The 24,689-nt window shown below is 44.7% G+C and overlaps 2 protein-coding genes across 2 annotated transcripts; both read right to left on the bottom strand.

Annotated features, from left to right (window-relative positions):
• Positions 1-801: 801 nt before the first annotated feature.
• On the bottom strand, positions 802-3,731 carry LOC121535600 (zinc finger protein 263-like). Its single transcript, XM_041842823.2, has 4 exons — positions 3,406-3,731; positions 3,184-3,284; positions 2,911-3,025; positions 802-2,720 (listed from the first exon to the last, which is right to left on the bottom strand). The coding sequence occupies exons 1-4, from the start codon at positions 3,617-3,619 to the stop codon at positions 1,585-1,587; spliced, it is 1,566 nt and encodes a 521-aa protein (XP_041698757.1). The 5' UTR covers positions 3,620-3,731; the 3' UTR covers positions 802-1,584.
• A 1,245-nt stretch (positions 3,732-4,976) lies between these two features.
• tep1 (telomerase-associated protein 1) lies at positions 4,977-24,646 on the bottom strand. Its single transcript, XM_041842834.2, has 56 exons — positions 24,552-24,646; positions 23,166-23,701; positions 22,858-23,034; positions 22,572-22,721; positions 22,295-22,459; positions 21,949-22,086; positions 21,787-21,858; positions 20,534-20,652; positions 20,241-20,398; positions 20,029-20,138; positions 19,702-19,780; positions 19,403-19,595; positions 18,950-19,175; positions 18,508-18,660; positions 18,238-18,312; positions 18,019-18,140; positions 17,765-17,830; positions 17,522-17,668; positions 16,432-16,723; positions 16,117-16,238; positions 15,806-15,919; positions 15,590-15,707; positions 15,297-15,485; positions 14,977-15,161; positions 14,699-14,840; positions 14,210-14,389; positions 13,852-13,944; positions 13,638-13,770; positions 12,906-13,065; positions 12,478-12,614; positions 12,277-12,365; positions 12,087-12,201; positions 11,944-11,988; positions 11,621-11,831; positions 11,342-11,462; positions 11,049-11,173; positions 10,807-10,906; positions 10,563-10,715; positions 10,244-10,456; positions 9,930-9,986; positions 9,712-9,841; positions 9,352-9,582; positions 9,064-9,221; positions 8,430-8,537; positions 8,186-8,290; positions 7,843-7,972; positions 7,638-7,723; positions 7,364-7,499; positions 7,125-7,255; positions 6,909-7,030; positions 6,568-6,699; positions 6,366-6,465; positions 6,116-6,230; positions 5,923-6,005; positions 5,705-5,809; positions 4,977-5,586 (listed from the first exon to the last, which is right to left on the bottom strand). Exons 2-56 carry the CDS (start codon positions 23,694-23,696, stop codon positions 5,467-5,469), a joined length of 7,767 nt encoding a protein of 2,588 aa, XP_041698768.2. The 5' UTR covers positions 23,697-23,701; positions 24,552-24,646; the 3' UTR covers positions 4,977-5,466.
• Between the last annotated feature and the right edge of the window lie 43 nt (positions 24,647-24,689).

Here is a 24,689-nt window from a genome sequence, read left to right as displayed (position 1 = left end):
CAGGAATTTAATTGGGGCATTTCACTGTGTGTTACCCCATAATGTCAAAGTGGAATTATGTTTTTGCTTAACAAGTCACATAAGTTGCATGGACTCATGATTTTTGAACAACTTTATCCTGAATACAAAGTGTTATGTTTGGGGCAAATCCAATACAACACATTACGGAGTACCACTCTCCATATTTTCAAGTATAGTGGTGGCTGCATCATGTTATGGGTATGTTTGTAATCATTAAGGACTGGGGAGTTTTTCAGGATAAAAAAGAAACGGAATGAAGCTAAGCACACGCAAAATCCTAGAGGAAAACCTGGTTCAGTCTAACCTAACACACAAGGCAAAATCTACACTGGAGTTGTTTACGAAGACGACAGTTAATGTTCCTGAGTGGCCAAGTTACAGGTTTGACTTAAATCTGCTCGAAAATCTATGGCAAGACCTGAGAATGGTTGTCTAGCAATGATCAACAACCAATTTGACAGAGCTTGAAGAATTTTGAAAATAATATTAGGCAAATGTTGCACAATCCAGGTGTGGAAAGCTCAGAGACTTACCCAGTTAGACTCACAGCTGTAATCATTGCTAAAAGGTGATTCTAACATGTATTGACTCAGGGGGTTGAATACTTATCTAATCAAGATATATTAGTGTTTTATTGTTCAATATTTTTTTTACAAATGTTAGAATTTTTCTCCCACTTTGACATTAGAGTATTTGGTGTATATCATTGACAAAAAAATTACAATTAAATGAATTTTAATCCCACGTTGTAACACAACAAAACTTGGAAAAAGTCAAGGGGTTTGAATACATTCTGAAGGCACTGTAGCGTTTTGGAACAACATGAAACCATCAAGTGATAGATTTCAAACAAATATATGTAAGCCTTTGAAAAACCCCATGCCATGATTAGGTGGTGAAAAAACACACCAATCTCTCTCATACACTGAACAAAAATATAAACGCAACATGTAACAATTTCAAAAGATTTTACTGAGTTACACTAGTCTCCCCATGAAAGTGTCATAAGTATTTTGAAAAAATTCACTTAGTGTATTACATTGTCAAAAGTTTAGTATTTGGTCCCATACTCCTAGCACGCAATGACTACATCATGCTTGTGACTACAAACTTGTTGGACACATTGGCAGTTTTTTTGTGTGTGTTTTGGATCGAAACGTTGTCATTAAGGCGGTGAATTGTATGCTAAATGACTAAAATGTAAATGTAAAATGAATTTGGAACATTGGGCCTTCCTCTTCTTTACAAGTATTCTTTATTAGCCCAGCACATCTAAGGATGTGCGTATGACCACAAACTTTTCTATAGTCAGATTTTTGTGCCCAATATAAATTAATAGTAAAAATGCATTGTGTTATTTTGGAGACATTTTCATTGTAAATGAGAATAGAATGTTTGTTTAAAAAAAATAATAACAATAATAAGTGAGGAGCCATTAACAGTCAAACATGAAAACCATTTTACAAATCAATTAGGAGGAAAAGCTTGTCAAAATGTCTCAAAATTCCACCTGTACAACATTTTCCCATAAAAAGTATTACAGAAAAACTATGCAATTATTAACTATTTGTTCCATCTGTTCTGAGACAACATTAAACTTGTGTGTGGATCCCCAGGGTATGCAGGTACCACGTATTGAGACACTGGACTCTCTCCTATGTGAGTTCTCTGATGTGACTTCATACCGGAACGCTGGGGGAAGCATTTCCCACACTGTGTGCATTTGTAGGGCTTCTCCCCGCTGTGGACCACAGCATGTCTGATCAGGTTGCACTGCTTGGTGAAACTCCTGCCACACTGTTCGCAGGTGTACGGTTTCTCTCCGGTGTGACTCCGGAGGTGTTCTTTGAGCTGCCAGAAACGTGGGAAGCTCTTCCCACAGAAGGTGCAGCTGAAACGCCTCTCGGTGGGGCCGCCCGACCTCCACTGAGTCCTCATTCTCTTCACCATGTTAAAACTACTGCGACTCAGGCTGTATCCAGAGAAGGTGGAGGTGGTGGCCATGTTTGACCCTGTCATGCATTCACTCAATCTCACTGTTGATTCTGAAGCACTGTGTTGATGCTGCCTTGGCTGTAGAGCTAAACTATTTCCTTCATTATTTGAGTTCAGCCTCTCGCTGCTCTGTCCCTCTGGCATCTGTTGTCTAGTCTCATCAGCCAATGTCCTGACATGTCTTGTCATGTGTTTTGCTGCACTGAACATGTTAGCATGTGGTTTCCATATAGAAGAGTGAAGCGATGGCCCTACATCATCTGTCATAGTAGGAACGGATGGCAGCCCACTATGAGATGGGAAAATTGAGATATTCTGAGAGTACTCTTCTGTTGCATGAAAGGAGAAATCTGGGTGGCCATCAGGGTCAGTGTCTCTGCCTGGATCCACAGAGGTCCACAGCTGCCCATCAGTCTCATCCATAACAAACTGGTCAGGTCCTGCCAGGGCCGTGGTCTGATCCAGCTCCTCCTCTTTCTCATTCTTCACCATCACTAGCTCTAGTGAGTCCTTGTCTGGCTGGTGCTGCTCTGTGCTGAACACCTCTGTAGACGCGAGCCGGGGTGTGCCTGGTTCCTCTGGATGATCAGAAGTGGGGTAATGTTCCACTGAGTCTTCGGGAGATATGTTGGGTTGTGTGATGAAGTCCTCATCACAGTGCCGTTGCTCAAAGGATGGTGGTTGCCCAGGCTTGGAACCAGACCCTAAAGATTTGGGGATAAACATTAAATAAACATTACAAAAGACCCTTAACAGATGCAAAATACGACTGCTTTAGAACTGACTGTGTGTCCGTGTGCTACATATGCCAGAACATAAAACACCAATGTAGCAATTTGGAACGCGCATACCACCACACCCACACAGAGCAGTACCCCTTATGGTCGCACCCACCCTCTCCAGTGATCCTAAACTCTTCCTGAGGGTCAGTCTTCCACAAGTCCACTGCTGTCTCCTCATCTTTGATCAGTATGGGTTCAGTCTCCTCTCTCTGCTCCACATCTGTAGGCTGTAACAGGGGACTGAGGTTATTACTCTGGACACACCATGTCTAATGCTTTTCATACTCATGAACCATACAAAAGCAGTAAATTCTCCTGATATTCCAATATCAGAATTGATCCAAGAGGTCAGGTCTCTGTATTTTTAAAATGTTATGTATTACACCTGGGGTTGAGAGTCCTCTTCAACAGCCATCTCTCCATCTCTCCACTGTGAGCTACTCCTCTGCTTGTTCAAAACAATATTGACTGGATATGAAGATCTCTCTGATGCCATGGGATAACAAACGGGAAAAGACTAGTAATTATATTCAGTAAAATATTAGGGCTATTCACACATTTGCATATGCAATCAACTTTCTATGAATAACACATCAACTAACGTTACCTTTGCTCCTGACTCGTCCTCGTGTCTTCTTCAGCTCGCTCTCCATCACTTGACACTTCATTTTCAGTACATCAATATCTCGCTGGCTTTGGGTAATTTCCAAACGTATAACTGCACAGCTATCATCAACACGACTGTTTATTTCTGCTACAGCTGCTTTAGCTAATACCTCCATAATGGTTACCAACTGCGCCTGAAAATTGCAGCTGGCCATCTTGTCCAGCCCAAATTACAGATTTGTATTATCTGTGTGAAGTAAAGTCTACAATTTCAAAGCTAATACTCAATAAACACGCCGTAAATGTCGATATGACAACAGTGTGTGATGCGTGCGCAATTGCAATCGCACTTCCGTTCCACAACTCGTGACCTAAGTATTTATTACCGTAAATATGAGACCGCAACAGCCCTTCAAAATGGTTAGAATTAGCATTGCCAAAGCAAATACAAGTGTCTATTCTAGGCTGCATGTACGGTAGCCATATCTATTGACCAATTAAGGGGGGGGCTGCAGATATTCTTACCTTTGCCATAATTCGGCAGTCTCGTCCAGATCATCATGGCATTTGTAGTTATTTATGATAGCCACATTAGCATTTCATATTTATTAAAACAAAACAAAACAAATTGGGGGGGGGGATAAATACAGGCAAATATTTAGATAGTCACCTTGTCCTCGAGAGATTTACACGGTTATCAAAACGTCAATTTTCCTGTTTGACCGCTAGGTTTTATTGGTATTATGACTCATACTGTTCTACTATTCTACTAGTGCCAGTATTTGGCTGTAGGGTGTCAGCAAATATAATTAAAAGTTTACACTATTCATCTATGGCAAAGATACTTATACAGTGAGTTCCAAAAGTACACTTTGGATTTGAAATGATACAAGTACTATTAGGTTAAAGTGCAAACTGTCAGCTTTAATTGGAGGGTATTTTCATCCAACACGTCTACATTAATGTGGATGCTACCATGATTACGGATAATCTGAATGAATCGTGAATAATAATGAGTGAGAAAGTTAAACGCACAAATATCAGTTAGTTATAAATGTAGTTATATTTGTTTTCGCACAGGCAATGAAAATACCAGGGTGTATTCTAGCCCAACCAGCTGCAAGATGGCGTTATTATTCCTTTAAAAAAATAATAACTCAATTTAGAATAATACTGCCATTTTACCAAAGTAAAAGGAATAATACTGCCATCCTGCGGCCAGTTGGGCTAGATGTATTCTAGTCTGCATGTAGGGCAGCCATATATTGACCAAAAAGAGAAGACATTAAAGAATTCAAGATAGTAAAACGTCTGTTTTTAGTAAACATATATATGACTACATGCAGGGGAGAGTGCCGTGGCTCATACGATTATAAATGCATAAAAGGCATTTATAATGTGCAACGCACTGTGGTAAAATACAAAAACACTTTCAACCATTTTTATTAAAAAGTAATGGTTCCTTATGAATCTAATGATGCCTTTATGAACCATTGAACACAGGTGTCAGGAAATTGTTAAACATATCATCTCCATTGTCATCCACACAACCTAATGAAACCATTCTGAAAATGTGGTATTGTATTTATTAAAGGATAGAAAAGGGATAACTTGTTTGACACAGCTGGGGAACAAGGACAATAAACTAGTTTCATGTCAACTTCAAATTAAACTTAATTTCCTTATATTTCAGGTAACTATTGCATGGTACATGCATTATAGCTGATTTACATTGAGGTTCTTCTCAAGGTTTTTTAAAAGGCACATACATATACTGTATATAAGTAGAGGTATTAGATATAAAGAGTATGCATATTATATAGTGTGTAGAAGAGAGCAGGTAGTGTTGATTGAGCTGCATGAGAGAATATTCATAAAAGTACAGTAGTACTGATACATTACATAAGTATGTGGACACCTGCTTGTCTAACATCTCATTCCAAAATCATGGGCATTAATATGGAGTTGGTCCCCCCTTCGCTGCTATGTGTGTTAATTATGGCTGCATGTGTGTGTGTATGGAGCAGAGTGTGTATACAATGGACTGTGTGTGTACACTGGGTTATTCTCTCCAGGAGAGGAAGTAGAGCTGGCCCAGTGCATCGCCACACACCAGTTCACTGGAGCAGTGTGGGTTCACCTCCAAGACCAGAACAGGACCCGAACACACAAACACACCCACCTGTACAGAGAGATAGTGTAAGCAAACACACACAAACAGTATATTACTGTGACTACTCATCCATTCTTTATGAAATTATTTGAGTGTGTGAAAATTGAAGAGTTAGAATGACATGCACCTGTTTCTTGGTGTTTCTGTCCCACATTTTGACAGTTCTGTCATGGGACGCCGAGATCATCGTGCTGTTGGTGAGTCTCAGTACACTGATCCTGTCACTGTGTGCCTAGGGAAAATCCATACAAATTATCATCGAAAATAAGACAACAGTTTCCTCTTCAAGTCAGTCACCACCACCACCACCATCATCATCATCAGAGAAAAGGGGACAGATCTTACAGGTTTCCTGCTGCTCCAGGAGTTCACATTTGGTGGCTGGTTGAACCACATGTTCCCCTTGGAATCTCCACACACCACCAACTCTGGAGACAGGACACAGAATAACAGTGGAGTTAATAGATTATAAATTGACAGATGATTCACAAGTAGTATCAAAATGTATATGAGTGTCATTGTACTGCAGTGCAGCTACCTCTCTCCACAGTCACTGCAGTTATCCAGCCACCTTTTCCACCACAAGTCTCCTCCATTTCTAGCTTAATTTCACCACATGATGACTGCAGGTCAGTCTTTGGGCCCATGGCATACTAGGGAAGGCAGATAGGACCATATTATCATCTACCAATAGTACTCTTATTAAAACAATAATCTAAAAACAGCAGCAGTGTTGTCATTGATGATGGTTATGATGTATGTGTCGGTGATGATGGTGGTAAACTCACCAAGAAGCCAAGTACAACCTGTCCTTTCTTCTCACCCACCAGCCAAGTGCTTTTTTCATCGTTGGCCACCATCCCAAGAATTTGTGTGTCATCCTTCCAACTGCAATTTATGTACATTTCAAGTCAGTATTTTTCAGTCTAGTCCTGGTCTACCACATAATAATGTGTGTATACCATAAGTGTGTGTGTGTGTGTGCTTTACTTGTTAATTTCTCTATCAGCGTCAGCGAGGACATTGATGATATTTCCATCCTCACAGGTTCCCAGCAGGATGGAGCAGTAGTACAGGTGCATCACTGGGGTAGGCACTGAGTATGTGGACACCTTCAACAGACTACGGACAAAAGGATGACAGTCTTTACCAGCAGGCATTGCAGGAGTACAAGAACAAATGGTGACTAAAATGTAATCCATGTACTACTGAAAGTTTTACAAATTTGCAACCAGCCGATACTGCCTTAATCTCTTACAAATGGCAAATTGGGCCAATAGCAACCGTCACCATAGTGTGAGAACTTGACATATAAATGGCCAAAAGCTGACCTTGCAGCATTGTGCTGAGGATTCCACTCCAGCTTCCACACTGACACAGAGCGTTGCCTGCATCCCACAGCAAACTGGCCATCAGGCATGGAGCATATCGCTGTTACACTACTGTCAGACACCTGAGCGACACAAGCAAATCAAAGATAAACCAACTTTGTTCTATTAGTCAGTGTGAGAAACACAATAACACTACAAGGTCCTGTATGGAGATACCTTTTTGTGGCCAACTGCAGAATTGTGTTTCCATATCTCCACTCTGCCAGACTCATAGCCAGACAGCAGCACATCGCCACTCTGGGAGAAAGACAGAGCAGTAACAGTGCCCCTCTGGTTGAGAGGACTCTCTGGAGGAAAGAATAAAGAGGGGGAATTAATACATTAAACAAAAAACAACAAGTATGGAAATTGGAGGATTGGTTTAGGTTGACAATTTAGGTTGATAAATGTGTTACCCATTGCCGCAGCAACGCTCCAAGACCTCAACGACCGATCTTCAGACACAGTGAGGAATGCCGGGACTCCTTCCTGCTTTGAGACTGCTCCGTGTATCCCTCCGCTGTGGCCTTGCAAGGTGCTGTGGTGCTGTACCTAGAATTAGAGGCAAAGAGACAATCAGACCAAGCATCACTGCATATTGATACATGTATCTGTTGATGTTATTGTTGAAGCATCTTATTCAAATCAACCTAAATCCTAGAAATGACAAGCAAATTGCATTCATCAAACCTGGAAAGGGTGCCACAGCTTCACTGTGCCATCATCAGATGCTGTAGCAACCACCATGTCCTCCTGCTTAGTCTCCTTGGTCTTGTCTGAATATATAACATTTAGGAACAATACACTACATGATCACAATGGTATGTGTATCATAGTATTTTGAAAAGGGAAATAATATTAATATGTGTGTAAGTATTTAGTAAAGATCCAGTACCTGGGTCAGGTAGCACAGAACAGTGGTGTATGCGTGACTTGTGAGCTGAAATCCGGCTGATTTCCATCCCTGAATCCCATTTCCACACGTGCAGTTCACCCTCGGCACAACCTGCTATCACAAACTCCCCCTGCGGACCCCCCAAGACAACACAAACATCATCAAGACAAAATGGAAACATCACAACTTACAGTGTTTCATATATTACATGAAGACACAACAATTTCACCCTGAAGACAGACGTTTTTTCCTCAACAACTTCTCCATTAAGACTACAGTTTAACGCCATCGATCTAGTACCAATTTAGAGAGGTCCACACTGCCATCCTACTGTTCGACTGACCAGACAGCAGACTGCACTGAGGGAGGATCTCGCCAGGATCTCTCTCACACTGCGACCCTTCTGTAGGTCCCACACACGGATCTTGCAGTCACTGGAACAGCTCACCTGAGAGACAGACAGACAGTAAGTTACTCAGGTTTAATTCAGTAAAGTCTCTTTCTAGTTAAAATGGGAATTATCATCAGATAAAAACAGGCAACAAATGGTCATATAAAAAAATATATATATACACAGACACACTCACCACACAGTTTGGGCCCCAGACACAGCCAGTTATCCAGTCTCCATGACAGTGTGGTAGAGACTGAGTGAGAGTAGGAGGAGAGGAACTGGCATTCCACACCATTAGAACCTGAGGAAAAATGTCACATTATCACCACAACAGTCACAAGTAAACAAGTGACAACAGACAGCTCTCAATATTCTTGGTCGTTGCCATCAACAGCATCCCCACTATTCACAATAAAAGTAAAATTGCAACACACCAACTAATCTCTCGTGGACTGACTACGTAAACAGAACTGGTAGCGTAGATCTGTCATGATACATCGGGATGCATGAGAAAAGGAGCAGCATTAGTTTCAGTGCTTGTTTTTTTTTGTCACTGGTTATTTCAGACAAAACACGATTTCACAGGTGTTAGCATCTTTCAAATTTCTGAAGGGAACATTTGGCCAATAGACTTGCTCGTAACTTGCAAAGAGAGTGGGTGGAGCTCTTAGTTCCGCTTCCGATCCCCGTTCTCCCTCTTCCTTTAACACGTATGGACCCAGAACTTAAATCGAGCATCTGACCAATTACAATTACTTTAGTTCTGGGTTAACTGAGATTACACACCAACCGAAACTCAAATATGAACACACTCTGAAAACCTATACCTGATCTTTTCCTCCAGACAGCAACTCCTCCCCAGTTGGACTGAAGGCCAGGCAGGTGACCCCTCCACTGTGACCTCTCAGGACAGAGATCACACTGGGGTCAACCCAGGTGTCAGAGGTCAAGTCCTTCACTGCCCACAGAGCAATGGAACAGTCATCTGAGGAAAGAGATGGAAAAAGTTAGTAAATTGTCTTAACACAATGATTAGATAAATTAGTGATTAGTACAAAATGAGTTAACTATTGATCAACTGAGTGTTTAATTTGTGTTTTAGTTATTGGTCTGACCTGAGGCAGAGGCCAGATAAGAGGAGTTTTGTGCCAGGGCCAGGATGGGGCCTTGTTGCAACCCAAAACGTCCCAGCAGCACCATGTCTGCCTCTCCCTCCTCCTGTCTCCTCCACACCCTCAGCCGTTGGTCCCCGCCCCCAGACACCAGCAGGTCGGGTTCCTCTGCAGCCAGCCACATCAGGCAGAGAATGGACACCCGCAGGTCCTCGCTAGCCCACGTCCTCTCACCTGCACAATAGGGTTGGGGTGGTTTCATTCAGTTCTGAATCACTGATGTTGTGTTCAGTAATTTATTAAATTTATTCATTTCCTTGGCTTGCAGAGTTGGTGTTTGTTAGCAAACTTAAAACCATATACCTGATTCAAGACTGAAGAGCTTCAACCCATCACCATGGTAACCAACTGCAGCATAACCACCAGTGACAGCCACACATAGAGCAGCAGGCTCCGTGGTTGACATCTTCTTTCCCTTCTGAACAACAGACTCCTGTCAAGGCAAACAAAGTGATTTTTGAGCTTCCGAATGACAGAAATGGAAATTGAGGAACTTCTGAAAGATGAGTGGAACAGCATACCTTGGGTTCTCCAAACACATTCACAGAGCGACCCAGACCACCTGACCATAACTGGACCTGTGGAGGACGGGGGACAGGTAAACAAGGAAGCTTTCAAAATGTGTGAATATGGGAAGATCTCAATTGTTTACTCCTAGCATCCGCTCGCCTCGTCTCCTTCTCAAAACCCATTGGATGAGAAAGACAGAGGTCCCTCCCCTCTGACCTTCTCCTCCAATGGGTTTTGAGAAGAAGACGAGGAGAGAGGACACAAGGAGTAAGCAATTGAGATCTTCACTGTGTGTGTGTGTGCGTGTGTAAACCATCCTTCTCACCGTGTGGTCAGATCCAGCACTCAGGAGTACCGTCCCTCCCAGCAGGAAGGTGAGCACCTCTGTAGATCCGCTGTGAGCCTGGTAGCGCCCCACGCAGGTAGAGGCTGGAACTGACCACAGCCTCACCTCTCCAGACAGACAGCCAGAGCAAAGCAGAGAAGAGGAGGGAGAGAAAGCTAGACTGCGTACTGACCTCTGATGACCAGAGAGAGTCTGGAAAGGAGGAATGATGAAAGAAAGGTTGTGTTAAAACGACGAGGGAATAAAACATTTAACAGTGTGACATCTCTGCTCGCAATATGTCCTTCATTCGACTCACCGTAACTTCACCCTTCAGCCAGTTCCACAGACGCACAGCTCCATCCCAACCCCCCGCAGCCACAAGATGACCTTCGGGGTCAAAGGTCACACAGTTCAGAGGGCTAGGGCTGGAGAGGGCTGTGACCAGACTGCCCTTTGGAGATGACCACACCTGTGGAGAATAACATTGATAACATTAACGTTCAAATGAATGGGTGAAGTAGTAATCAGAGCGACTGGCGTAGTCTTGATGCGAGACTCACTTTAAGCCTTAAGTCCAGGGACACAGTTGCAAGGTGCTTCCGGTCTGCACTGATGTCACTTCCTGTTATTCTGTTTGAGTGGCCATCGATGAGGGCAGTCCTAGAAAGACAAGACAGTTGACCATTTTGCATGTGACTGCAAGATCGGAATTTCGTAATCCCATATTTGTAAAGCTATTGTATATGCCTGGGGAATATATAGGCCTGGGGAATACTTTCTTTTATTCCAAGCATTGTCTCACCTGCAGCCATTCTCAACATCCCACAATTCAATTCGTCCATCAAATGAAGTAGTTCCCATAAGCCCCTCCCTCAGGAAGACACATCCTGAGATTCCGTCACAGCTGCTCACCAGTGACCTCACTTCCTGTTAACGGTCAAGGTAAAATGGACTTCGATTCAAATATATGGAGCATTTGAAAGACATTACTGTCATATTTTAGTGTTCATGGTGGCATATAGTCAGCAGTAAGTCCTGTCCTAGTCTGTTAGGTCAGTGGCATATTGTTTTTATGGACAGAGAGCAGGAGTTTACCTGTCCAGTCTCTGTGTGGACGAGGTGGAGGGTGCCCTGTCCAGTCCCTACTGCCATGACCCCACCCCCTGGACTCACAACCACACAGGTGGGCTCAGAGGGGAAGGTGGAGACCAGCTTACTGTGGTAACACAGAGGACACCAGCATCACTAAGATCATCACTACTAAGGTAAGAAACAATATAACTAACTCACTGAGGTAGCGAACACAGAGGTCAATATGGTCTAACTGCATTAACTGTAAATATCACTTGTACAAACGGCATGAAGATTAGCTACCTGGTTTCCGGCTGGGTATGTTGTTCATTGTTCAGCCACCTCATCACATGCACCCCTTTCCCTCCTTTTCCCATCATGCCTTGTGCCCATACATGGGCGTCAGTGTGGTTGGGCTCATTGAGAGCTTGCTGCAGAAACAGGGCTGGCCATGAGGACAGGAGTGGAGCATGGCGCTGCAGGAACCCGACACAATCCGTCAGACCGCTCTGGTCTTCACAGGAAAAAGGAGAGGAAGACTCAACTCTGGGCTTTCTGTCTGAGGAACAGATTCTAGAGAGACTTTTCTCTAGAGGTAACCGGTAGAAAAGGATCAATTCTATTACCTAAAGTGTCCCATGAACGAATACCTTCCGATTCGACCCTCTTGCCTGCAGTGAAGTAGAAGTAGAGTTGATGAAAAGTTACTAGATAACCTAACACCTATCATCGAATGAAGTTCTTACATATCTCCAGAGAGCTGACTTACCAAATAAGCTGTAGGTCTCCAGGAGGTGGTGCAGGAGGCCATGGCGCACGTTGGCAAACAGGAAATTATAACTAGAGAGCAGGCAATGCAGTGCCTCCCACTGGCCACTTCTCATCTGACCAAAGACAACCAAGAGTTAAGGTGTGGTCAACTGGGAGAGAGGTTAAAAGCTAGAGGCAGTGTCACTGACCAGGTGGAAAGGCAGGTTCAAGATGGAGCTGGCCTCACAGTGAAGAAATGTGCATGTTCCCTGAGGATCTGCCAGCACCCAAAGATGGGCTGAGAGAGAAAGACAAACAAATCCATTTGTATCTATGTCTGTGTGTTTTGTATGATTATATACAGATGTAAGCAGTGAATTCGTGTGTAGGATCTTTACAATAGTAGCTACCTGCCAACAGGATATGAGCCCTGGTCCAGTCAGCCTCTCCTGGTAGGAGGAGCTCTTTTTTAAAGGCCAGCCTGACCTCGGGATTGGTCAGTGCCAGGAGGTCATCCGGGCCGTGACAGTGGGACGGATCAATCAGGCTGCAGAAGAGGGTCAACAACAAAGAGATGGACTGTGTTTACGTTCAATTCCTTACCATTCTCCATTCCACAGTGTACAATTACTCATTCATTCCCCCTTCGTTAAAAGCAGTGGATAGTAGTGGTCGTTCCCATCATATTTCTTACACCAGCGCATTCCATGAGAGGGAGTGAACAAGTGCACACTTCTGGGAGAAGGGTAGAGAATTGAACATCAGCCGATATTCGTTTGATTGCCTCATCAACCCAAGTCTGACCTCTGACTCCCCATCATTTGACACAGTCTCATACCTCTGTAGACTCCGCACCATGTGGGAGAAGGTTGCCATTGGGACGCGCTTTATGGGCTTTCTGGCCAAGTGCAGCATATCTTGCCATGTTGCCTTCTCACCTCCAGAGGTCAGGCCATTGCACATGTTCAGTATGGCATACAGGTCTCTCTCCCTCAGGCCTGCAATGGAACCAGGGCGGAATTGTCATGACATGTCACAGAGCACAATTGCTGAATGAGATGAGTAACCGTGATTAGTAAGTAGGGTATGAATATTAGTGAGTGTTATATTTTAGTCACTTGAGCAGATATAACAATTGGTCCACACCACCGCCAGCCACCAGGTAAGGAGTGCATGTTGAGATGAGGGGATTTGGGTAACATATACATTTACATTTACATTTTAGTCATTTAGCAGACGCTCTTATCCAGAGCGACTTACAGTTAGCGCATACATTATTTTATCGAACCCACAACCCTGGCGTTGCAAACGCCATGCTCTACCAACTGAGCTACATCCCCTGCCGGCCATTCCCTCCCCTACCCTGGACGACGCTGGGCCAATTGTGCGCCGCCCCATGGGTCTCCCGGTCGCGGCCGGCTACGACAGAGCCTGGATTCGAACCAGGATCTCTAGTGGCACAGCTACTGCGCCACTCGGGAGATGATATAGGAGGTGTGTGTGTTGAAAAGACAGTGTATGCAGTCAGTGAGTAGTGAATAAGGTGGTTTTGAAGTGCCCAGGTTCTCACCGGTGGTGCTGACAGTCAAGGCGGCCAACGCCCAGCCCAGTCCTACTTCTCTGTACTGGGACTGCAGTCTGCTCAGGCTGTGCTGCACCAACTCACTCAGAGATGGAGGAAGAGCCTGGAGGCTCTCCTTCATCTGGAACACAGACACAGATCATCATGACTATGGGTCACTATGGGTCGGGTCAATGTGATTGTGACATGCATGATGTCTGACCTTTTCAAAAGAGGCAAAGTTCCTCAGGTCCTCACAGGCCAGGTGCAGGTAAAGTGGACTCACTGCTCCCTTCTTCATCAGAAGGGTCTGAAGCTATACAGGTACACAGAGACAATAGTTAATTAATGGTGACAAAATTATACAGAGCAGGCCATACTATTCACAACACTGTTAGTAGGCTTTTCAGTGTGATGATATGGGATCCCATATGGCTCAGTTGGTAGAGCATGGCGCTTGCAACGCCAGGGTTGTGGGTTCGATTCCCACGGGGGACCAGTATGAAAAAGTATCCACTCACTACAGTAAGTCACTCTGGATAAGAGCATCTGCTAAATTACTAAAATGTAAAGATAATTACCTGATTATTGAAGGCAGAGTCACTAAGCTTCTTCCCATAAACGGCAAGTTCCTTTTGAACTATCTCCTTTCTGTCCGGCAAAGAAAGCTGTCCTAAAGGAAACAAGAAGGCCCGTTTGTTCTTGGCGAGGACTCGCAGCAGGGCCGAAGTGGAGGTGACACTCAGCACCAAAGACACACCCTGTCAGAAGAACACAACAAAAGAAAGAGTAGAAGTTTTGTATGCGTTATGTTAAATCCTATACTATATGATACTACAGTGGAGGCTGCTGAGGGGAGGACGGCTCATAATAATGTTTGGAACGGAGCTAACAGAATGGCATCAAACACATTGAAACCATGTGTTTGATGTATTTGATAAAACGTCCACTAATTCCACTTCAGCCATTACCACGAGCCCGTCCTCCCCAATTAAGGTGCCACCTCCTGTGATCACCATGTACACAGATAAACTGAAAACATCTGTGTATATTTAGGCTGAGTTTCTGACCTGAGGAAGGTGCTGTGGTATCCAATCAGAGGTCAGCTGTCCTCTACCATCCTGCACATGCTCCGCCCCATCAACTAGCAGGGCCAGTGGTTGGTCCTTCCTGGTGTCACTCAACTGGGAGTGGAATTCTGTCAGCAGATCTCTATGATAAAACAGTCATGGTTGGGTTAGTCTTGAACAGCAATGGCCCTTACTATTGACTCAAGCACATTTATTGGCAAGGACATTGAAAGGCCATTTGACAAAATCTGGATGAAATGTTTGCTGTCTGCACTCACTTATAAGAGGAAGGGAGAGGCCAGTCCTCTTTTTCCTTGCCTCTCCGTAACCACTGTACAAGGCAGCGTAGAAGGTTTTCCACAGTGCATGCTGATTGGGTAGCAACAGTGGAGTAGGAGATGACATCACCTCTAGGGGTTTTCTGGGACTTGGTAGGAGTTCTTAGGGCGTTCGCCAGAGCAGCCTGTGTGAAGGGAGGAGACAATGCATAAGAAAAACCTTACAGAAACCGGGTAGGACAAAAATATGGATAATATCTTTATACTGAGCGAATAAAGTATGTTTGTGTATCTCTGCTAAAGCTGCTGCTACGGTTTACCATGAAGACAGTCTTGCCCTCTCCTGGAGCTCCCTCCAGCAGCACCATTCCTCCTTTGAGCTGAGCCTCCTGCACCTTGCCCACCGCCCCAGAGAGCAGCTTGGCACGGCCAAAGAACTGCCGCTGCAGGGCGCCCTGGTGCACTTCCTGCTCTGACAGATCTGACCTGGAATCACTTTCATCCGGTTTCTGTCAGAGAAACAACATCAATACAATGATTGGTGGAAGTGGAACCCAAGATGGAGGGAGATGGCTTCAATGTTAAGTTGTCTGTCATAGTCAAAGTCTCTGACCTCCACAAACTGCTTCAACAGCGCCCCCCAAAGGTCCTCCAGCACCACCTTCCCAAACTCCTCCAGGCCTTTCACATAGGGCTTCCCATCCACAACACCACCCCACTCACAGGGGTAACTGAGAGAGAGAGAGCACATGATACCAATGCACATGAGACCAATTATCTTAATAAAGCTACTTCAAGACAATGTGTAAGGAACTACAACTGAGCTCACTTCTCTGTGACTTTAGCTTCACTATCCACTATTCTTCTTTTCAGGTCGGCCATCTTACATTCAGCCTCCTTGGACTCAGGAGCAAAGTCTGTCCTCCACGCCACAGGAACAGACCTGAGAAATCAGGAAGCAAACATTGTACACGTTTTGTATGACGATTATTAACATGATTATATTATTTAATATTCAAATGCATACAGTCATAATCTTATTGTTCATATGAGGCATTGGCAAATGAACGATTGGACAAATGAGTATTTTTCAAGGTGTGAACCTGGATATGTGAAGTGGACTGATTTGATATTGTCTACCTGGACAGGTGGGGTGACCTGAAGTAGCAAAACATGCGATTCTGAGCTGTGTCTGGATGAAGGGCCTGGAACTGTCGAATCTCCATCTCGGTGATGGACAACCCCGATGGAGCAGAATCCAGCTGTAGAGAAGGGTAACCAAATCATTCAAAAAATATCATCTTTATCTTAAACATGTTTTCTGACTAGATGTGGCTGCAAATAAAACTTCTCTCCTGATAGAAAACATGACATTTTGTGCAAACAGACAGCTTAGTAGGACTAAGAAAGAGAGATATGGAAAGAGAGATAGCGTCTTGAGAAGGCAAACCTTACCCAGCTGTATTGTGGGAGGTCTGGTAGGGATGGACGGGGAGGCAGCAGTCCATATCGCTCTCCCAGAATGCCTAGCAGCAGTTGGCTACGGCACACCTCTGAGAGGCAGAGCTCCACGACGCGCCCCGTCTCCTCCTCAGTCACCCCCCAGCGCAGTTCCACCTCCTGCAGGTAGAGGCAGTGTGGTGCCGCACGACGCCGGAGCTCAGGGAACACACTGCGCACCAGAACATCTCTCTCAGCGTGCATGTCTCTGAACGTGGAGGAGACAAACACACGCACGCCTCGCCATCTAAAGAGACAGGGAGGACATGGGCAAACGACAGGAGAACAGAGAGAGAAAGGACAGGGGGACAGAGAGAGAAAGGACAGGGGGACAGAGAGAGAAAGGACAGGGGGACAGAGAGAGAACGGACAGGGGGACAGAGAGAGAACGGACAGGGGGACAGAGAGAGAAAGGACAGGAGGACAGAGAGAGAAAGGACAGAGAGGACAGGAGGACAGAGAAAGGACAGGAGGACAGAGAGAAAGGACAAGCAGAGAAAAGGAGGGGGATAAGAGAGTCAGTGATACAAGAGGAGAGAAAGGAGAGTAATGCTCAGTTTGTTTCGTGTTCGTTCATCTCTGTGGTTTTACATTTACATTTTTGACATTTTAGTCATTTAGCAGACGCTCTTATCCAGAGCGACTTACAGTTAGTGAATACATATTTTTTTTTTTATACTGGCCCCCCGTGGGAATCAAACCCACAACCCTGGCGTTGCAAACGCCATGCTCTATCAACTGAGCTACATCCCTGCCGGCCATTCCCTCCCCTACCCTGGACGACGCTGGGCCAATTGTGCGCCGCCCATGAGTCTCCCGGTCGCGGCCGGCGGCGACAGAGCCTGGATTCGAACCAGGATCTCTAGTGGCACAGTTAGCACTGCGATACAGTGCCTTAGACCACTGCGCCACTCAGGTAACCCTATGGCTACCCTGAAATGAAGGCTCTATGTTGTCAGAGACAGCCCAATAATCAAGTATGGATAATCATGGACAACCAAACCAGTTTTGAAGGAAATGTATTCAACCTGCCCTGCCACAGTACCTCAACTTTGGGGTGGCAGGAAGTGGGGTGATGGCAGCTTCTAGCTCAGCCTCTTTAGCACACCCCTGTGGCGGGAGAATGTGATGCAGCTTGTCTATGTGCTCCACGTGATCCAGCAGTCTAGATGAGCCTCTTTCAGCCACAAACCTGTTGAGTTACACAAACACTTCAGAGACACCATGCCACAAGGTGTGTGTATGTGTGTGTGTCAGTGACAAGAGGGTGAATGAGAAGAAAGCTTGCCTGAGGATCTGCTCGCTGAAGCCTTGGAGTACCACACAGTTCCTGTCTGTGGATTGGTCTCCCGTCCTGCAACAGACAGAGGCAGGACACACACAGTGAAGGTTGTAGCTGTTAACACACTGGGGATACAGAACATGTACTGAAAATGCTCCTTATTGAAAGAAAAGGTTGTTTCTCATAGAATAGTAAATGCTTGCTCTCTCCTACGTGGCAGAGATGTGCTGCTGGTCAGCACACAGAAAAGCACCCCATACCTTTTCCCAAAGAAGATTTTCACTACGAGGGCTTTATTGTTCACATCCTTCCTGTATCGGTCAAGCGCCATATCCATGTTATTATCCAAGTAATGATCCGCCAGCACGATGATATTGTCCACCTGAGAAGGAAGACGGGAAGGTCACGATTCAAAGTACAATTAAGTAAAATGGATCCCTGAAAACAATTCAAATGTACAAATGTGCACATAAACACACCTTGTTTTTCTGCGTCATCTCTCTGCTCATGAAAGAAGAGAATGTTTCATGCTTGTCATAGGCATTCTGAGCCTCCTGTAAGAGAAATGATTCAATATACTATCGATCTCTCTAGTACTACGCACTTTGAATATTCAGTTCAAAGTCTTCTGAATATTAACTTCAGTTTATCTAAACTGACTTCACAGTGATGGCATTATGTTGGAAAAGTATTGAAACCATTACAACAGTGTGTAGATAGACATGAGGGAAAGGAAACGACAGCCTCACCTCTACCTGCTTCATCACATGCCTGACATTATCCAACAGCACGTCCGACTTGAGCTTTGCTTCTGCACAACCCCACCAGTTAAACTGGATCAGCTGGGGATGCTCAGCGCTGTGGGCTATCATCAGTGACAGCAACACTGCTACCTCCTGCATCTGTGAGGAAATTCACAAATCAGCAGGGTCAGTAATAAGCACAGATTATAGCTGCTGGGCGTTGTAGAGTATGGCCCTAGCCCCTACTCACTAGGCACTTGTCTGGGAGTACTGGACAAGTCTAAGCAATATGGAGAATGTAACCTAGCATGTCTGAGGGAAGGGTGAAGCTGCTACCATACTGACTATACTTCACCATTTATTTTAGATCTACACAAGTGCGTAGAGAGTAGAGGCTAGGGGTTGTTTCTGGTCAGGGACTCAGTGTGTTGAGGTTTTGGGTTCTTACAGAGGGTGTGAGTTTCTCTTCTTCATCTTCTTTTTCTGCCTCTGCGTCAGGCGGGCAGCAGAAGTCCTGAGCGGCGCTCCAGGTGTCATCCTCACCCATGTTACCAGCGAAGAAGATCATGGTGCGGCCAGGGAGGGGTGGCACGTTGTAACGGCACGAGATCTGCACCGCAGTTTCCAGAGCCTTGCGGTACTGCTCCAGAAGGGCCTGCGAATACAGTCTCTGACTGTAGACACACACACACACTTCAGAGTGCATCCTCCTTACTCAGTATAAACATACTTCTAATTATTATCACGCAACCACAGTAATGCAGATTTTTATATTACAGTTTTCCTCTGGACTTCCTCTACCTGATAAATATTCATTATCAAATCTCCCATGTCTCTCGGTTTCCCTGTCTGCATCCCCTGATTCCTCTCCCAGGTGAATACCCAGTGTTGCTGTCTGTACCTGGCTTTCTTCAGCTGGCTCTTCTTCATGTTGTAGATGCGGTAGACAAAGGGCACGCCTAACGCCACCCTCAGCCTCTTCTTCCCAGCCGTCTCCCAATCCAGATGACTGAAGCGCTTGTTCTTAGGCATCTTCTTCAGAATGCCCCTGAGGATCTCCCTAGAGCTGGAGAACACTTTCTCTGATGCACGGGCTAAAAGAGGGAGGTAAAGCTTTGTCCGACAACATCAAATGTAGACTTTTCCAAACTAGAATGTATTGATGTTGTTAGAGTTTATGTTTGTGTGAAAGATTCTTACCCATGTTGTTGAGCTCCATTATGACCTTATAGGCGGAGAGGAAACGGAAGGGAAACTGTCTGCTCTGAATCACTGCTTTCTGTAACAACACCACTCTTTTATTGGGATATGGGTGTTAATGTAAACATACTGTATTTCCTACTGCAATTTCTATCAAGTTTTATTTGATCCTTCAGTAGACTTGCACCCTAGTGGTCAGAATCTACATGGATCTACATGGACTGACAATATATTTTTTATTTGTCCAATGATTTATTCTGCCGATTGCGTGAACATATAATATAACAAGGGGTCAAAAAATGTAATAATTATTTATGGATAACTCACCCTGAAGGTCAGTCTGCCCAGAATCTTCTGATGATGCCGCTCACTGATGCCCTGGGTTATCATATTCCTCAGGTTCCTCAGCATTGCCATGAAGGGCAGAGAGTTACTGTCTGTAAAATAAATAAGGACAGCATTATAACAATGTTATATTACAACCACTAGCTGCAGCATTGATTCACTGTGAGAGTGTTTGTGTAGGTATGTGACTATACCTATCAGTTTCTCCCAGGTGGAGGCTTTATTTCCCTCTTGGCTGAGTTTGCGTTCCCATGTGTCTGGCTGTTTGAGCTTCATGCGCTGCCCTGCCCGCTCCCTGTCCCACACCCCACTCAGCCCACTGCGGGAGAACGCCTTGGGGTCACCAGGGTACCTGAAAACACACATGCAAAGCACAGTATCGAGATTGTATACAGCTCAGAAAAGTAGCAAAATGTTAGCTAATAGATCCTTGGATCTGTAAAATATAAAAAAACATCTGTCAACATCGGTGTTTGGTATACAGTACCTCTTTCCCAGTATGGCCAGGACATGCTGAGCAGGCTCTTTGATGTGGAGCCTCTTGATCAGCTTCTTCAGACTGAACTCACTCTGCTTCTTATCCACCACTGCTCTCTCCATCTTCAACTGCAAACATTTACATTTTAGTCATTTAGCAGACGCTCTTACAGTTGTGGGGGGGGGGTCTTTGTTTTCAGAAGATGGGTAGGCTATGGACTCTGCTGTCCTAGCTTCATAATCTCCTAGCTTCAAACAGTATTATCAAATAATACTACACAAATATATGTGGTCCTCTGTAGCTCAGCTGGTAGAGCACGGCGATTGTAACGCCAAGGTAGTGGGTTCGATCCCCGGGACCACCCATACAAAAAAAAAAAAAAAAAAATCTATGCACGCTAAGTCGCTTTGGATAAAAGCGTCTGCTGAATGGCATATTATTATTATTATTATTATTATATATACAAACACCAACTGTTTCCATCCAGTTTTTATGCGAGTAAAGTCAGGCCGTAAAAAAAGCACGACAGGAAGTTTCGGTACAATTTTATAAATCCTGTCAGGTAATTTGTTTGTTCGACATGGTGGGATCTTTTTGTGTCTATAAAATTCATTATATGAGAAATGGTGGTGGAAACGCCTTTATGCACACATATTGATATAATAACCATCATATCGATGTAAACTTGGAATCACGCAATGATATGGTGTGTGGTCCTCCCATTACGACTCGGTTTATTGCAGTTTATTAGGCTACAGATTAAATAAATGATAAACTTCACAGGGTGGCGAAAGTGCACGGTGATGAGTATGATGCTCTTTTCTAATGAATATCGAGGGTCTTATTCTGGTGACATGATGATAAATGCTTGACTGCCGTTTGAAAAGAAAAAATATTCTCGCTCTTATCCATAATAATCTCATCATCTAGACCAGCCTACCTGCACTGTGTCTGCCAGCTGTTGCTGGCTAGAGCACACATGCCAAGACGAGTGCGGGCACATTTGCTATTTAAAGCAACAGATTGTGACAAAACTAATCGGTAGAGTTGAAAATGCATTAAAAACACAGATATCATTTTTATTCGGTACATGAAAACTTTGTATGCACTAAGTCATCATGCACAGATTTTTATCCGCAACAGGACTGTTTGGTGGAAACACACCACTGGATGGAAATTTAGCATATTTTCTTCATTTGGATTTTAGAACGTTCACATGAAAATCTGTTGCCAATAGGATGGAAACCTAGCTCCACACTCACATATTTCTGCAGATTGGTGGCATCACTTCCAAGCATATTTGCCCATTTTTCCAACTGCTGAGTGGATGGTTTCTGTGATGGAGAGAGAGAGAGAGAAGATGGAGAAGATGGAGAAGAGAAAAAAACAAGGTGTGTGTGTGTTTGTACACACGCTTGCCGTACCTTGCCTTTGGGTCTAGAGCGATTGTGTTTGCAGCGATGTTTGCGTGTGTTGTATTTGGCCAGCTGATACTCGTTGAACTGCTTGAACTTGTCTCCCAAGGCTTTTTTCAGACAGGTGGGTAAAGAGTGGCCAAAACACTGAGGATGACATCACAGTGGAATGGTTAGAAGAGATATTCAGAATCACTGATCTACAAATCACCTTGCCTCCCAAACAACTACCCATTTAAAAAATCAAGACGAGCAAATATGTGCAGTACCTTACTGAGTCTGTCACATGTAGAGAGAGACAAACAAAGAGCAGTTGAGATTAGTAAGAGATTCACTGAGATTGACCAAGACTCACCGTGCTGTAGAGTCTCACCACTTCCAGCCAATCAGAGGGTAGCTGCACAGCTGCACAGAAGTACCTACGCACGTGTGGCTTAGAGGTGGGCAGATGGGCCGCAAGAGCCAATAGGAAGTTAGCTGTGATACGGATGTTCAACTCCTGTCTGGTGTAAACTGCAACCTAAAGGGGAACAGGAAAATATGGTAAAATAGGATAACTGTTTACTGCACCCCAAAATCCATAGAGGACCCTAGTGGGACATGACCAAGAGAGATTCTCCAGAAACACACACCTTGAGGAGAAACTGGGGATCGTCGGTAGAGATGGCCTTGGACAAGTTCTGGATCCTTTTCCAGACACTCTCCTCTGCATCCCAGTCCTTCTGACCAGGAGCAGTGCTCTTATTCACCAGAGAACAGCACACCTCATTCAGCAGCAGGTACTGATTGAAGGGAAAGTGTGAGGAAAATAAATGATGGAGTAGAAAGAGGAGGAAAGGGGAAAGGTTTTGAGGTTCAGGTTGATGTTGAGATACGTGGTTTTCTGTGCGAGACTAAATGCAGAATTACCTCCCTCACCTTTTTGTCTTTCAGTTCTTCCTCCAATTCATCTTTCCCCCTCTCCATCTCACCAAACTCATGTTCCCCGAATGGCATTATTTGGTCCAGCTCTTCTTCATCCAATACCATGTCCAGGACAGGCATCTCTGTGGATGACTCAGTCTCCTCAGCCATGAGGCTGTCCTGGTCAGAATCCTGCAATTTCATAAGGAGGAAAGAAAACACATTTGGTACAATGGCAACAAAATTTGACTGGATTGGAAGGGACCTTGTGGCAAACTATATCACAGAAAGATAGACTGAAAAGGATGCATTGTGCCATATACCACAGTCATCTCTTCGTAGTAAGACAGCGCGTCCTCAGAGGCAGGCTGCCTAATTCTTCCTTCTCCTTCCCCCTCTATCCGCTCTTCTACATTCAGAACCGGAGGGGGGAGAGAACAGGTAGGAGGCAGGACACGAGTAGAGGATCCCAGGGATGAATTGAACAGAGTGGGGAGGGGGGGGGGAGAGGGGAGAAAGAGGGAACGAGGGAAGAGGAGTGAATCCCTCTTTAGGAATTTGTTCTCTGTGCTGAGGAGTGGAGAGGTGAGAAGGTGGGAGGTAAGACAGGGAGAAGTGAGGGAGGAGGCAGTAGTGGAGAGGAGGTAGGAGGTGGTGGAGGTGAGCCTGGAGGGCTGGAGAGAGGAGCAGGAGGAGGGCTGGGATCCTGGCCCAGAGAGGGCCTGAGGCAGCACAGACGTCTGGACCAGGCATCTGTTCTCCATGCTCTGGCCAAGGTAGTTGGAGTAGAGTTCCCCTGATGCAGCCTGCTGTTCCCGGGCCCCATGAGGCTGGAGCAAAGTCAGCGCCTTCATCTCTCCTGGAAAACAGGTCAATAGACTGTCAGGCAAATATTCACTCAGCACAGGGAGGGTCCCTTTTACAGTACATCTAGGACAGCGTTTCCCAAACTCAGTCCTCCCTTTGAGGTCCCAAAGACAGAGTTTGAGAAACCCTGATCTAGGACAAACAGATTACACAGTACATCAAGGTACTGTCAATGTACTGTTTTACACCTGTTGTAACCTGTGCACGTGGAAAATAAACTTTGAAACTCGACTGACGACATTTGTTAATAGAGATCAGCATTCTAGCCAGGTCTATTATTTAAACAGTCAGCGGTAAAACATACAAAAGGGCATTCATGTATTTGGGTGGGTCACTTGTATGACAAAGAGAGTGGTAAAAAGGAACAAAGTTCACTCAACACAGATAAAGATTGTTGTCTTGTGCTTTAGATAAGACTGGCTCAATAAATGAATGACAAATCCAGAACCATGCAACAATGGTGTTCTGTCCATGTCCAGAACACCAGACTGAAGTGGTGCTTGTACACAATGATAAATTGGTTCAGTACAATGAGTACAGTACTACCTAGCTCTGGTCCAGGGCGTTAGGGACGCGCACTAACGCCCTGGACCAGAAGTACAGCCCATCAAAATGTTCTTCTTACAATCTAATTACACAGATACACGAATGTCCAGACTAGAATACATTGTGGCCATAGAATAATATATTGTGGAAACAGCACAGGGATGAAAACAGTCTAAAGCCAGGCAGTAATCAAAAGGCACATTGAAGTAGCTATGCTACCCAGATTTACATGTACTTTGAATGGGCGTGACTGTAGCTAAGTCTTCCGAGAGTCACAAAAAGGGACGCAAACTTACCTAATAAGTTCAGTTTCCAAAGCACTGGTTCAGAGCAGCAAGATGAAGTATTATTTCCGCATATGTCTACGCCATGTAGCTATCTGCCTACTGAAACACAGACGAGCGCACGGTCTATGTATATCCTCCACGGACACC

The sequence above is a fragment of the Coregonus clupeaformis genome, chromosome 21, assembly GCF_020615455.1.
Source record: "Coregonus clupeaformis isolate EN_2021a chromosome 21, ASM2061545v1, whole genome shotgun sequence".
NCBI lineage: Eukaryota > Metazoa > Chordata > Actinopteri > Salmoniformes > Salmonidae > Coregonus > Coregonus clupeaformis.
The sequence above is the reverse complement of the archived record's forward strand: the minus strand, read 5'-3'. Positions and strand labels throughout refer to the sequence as shown.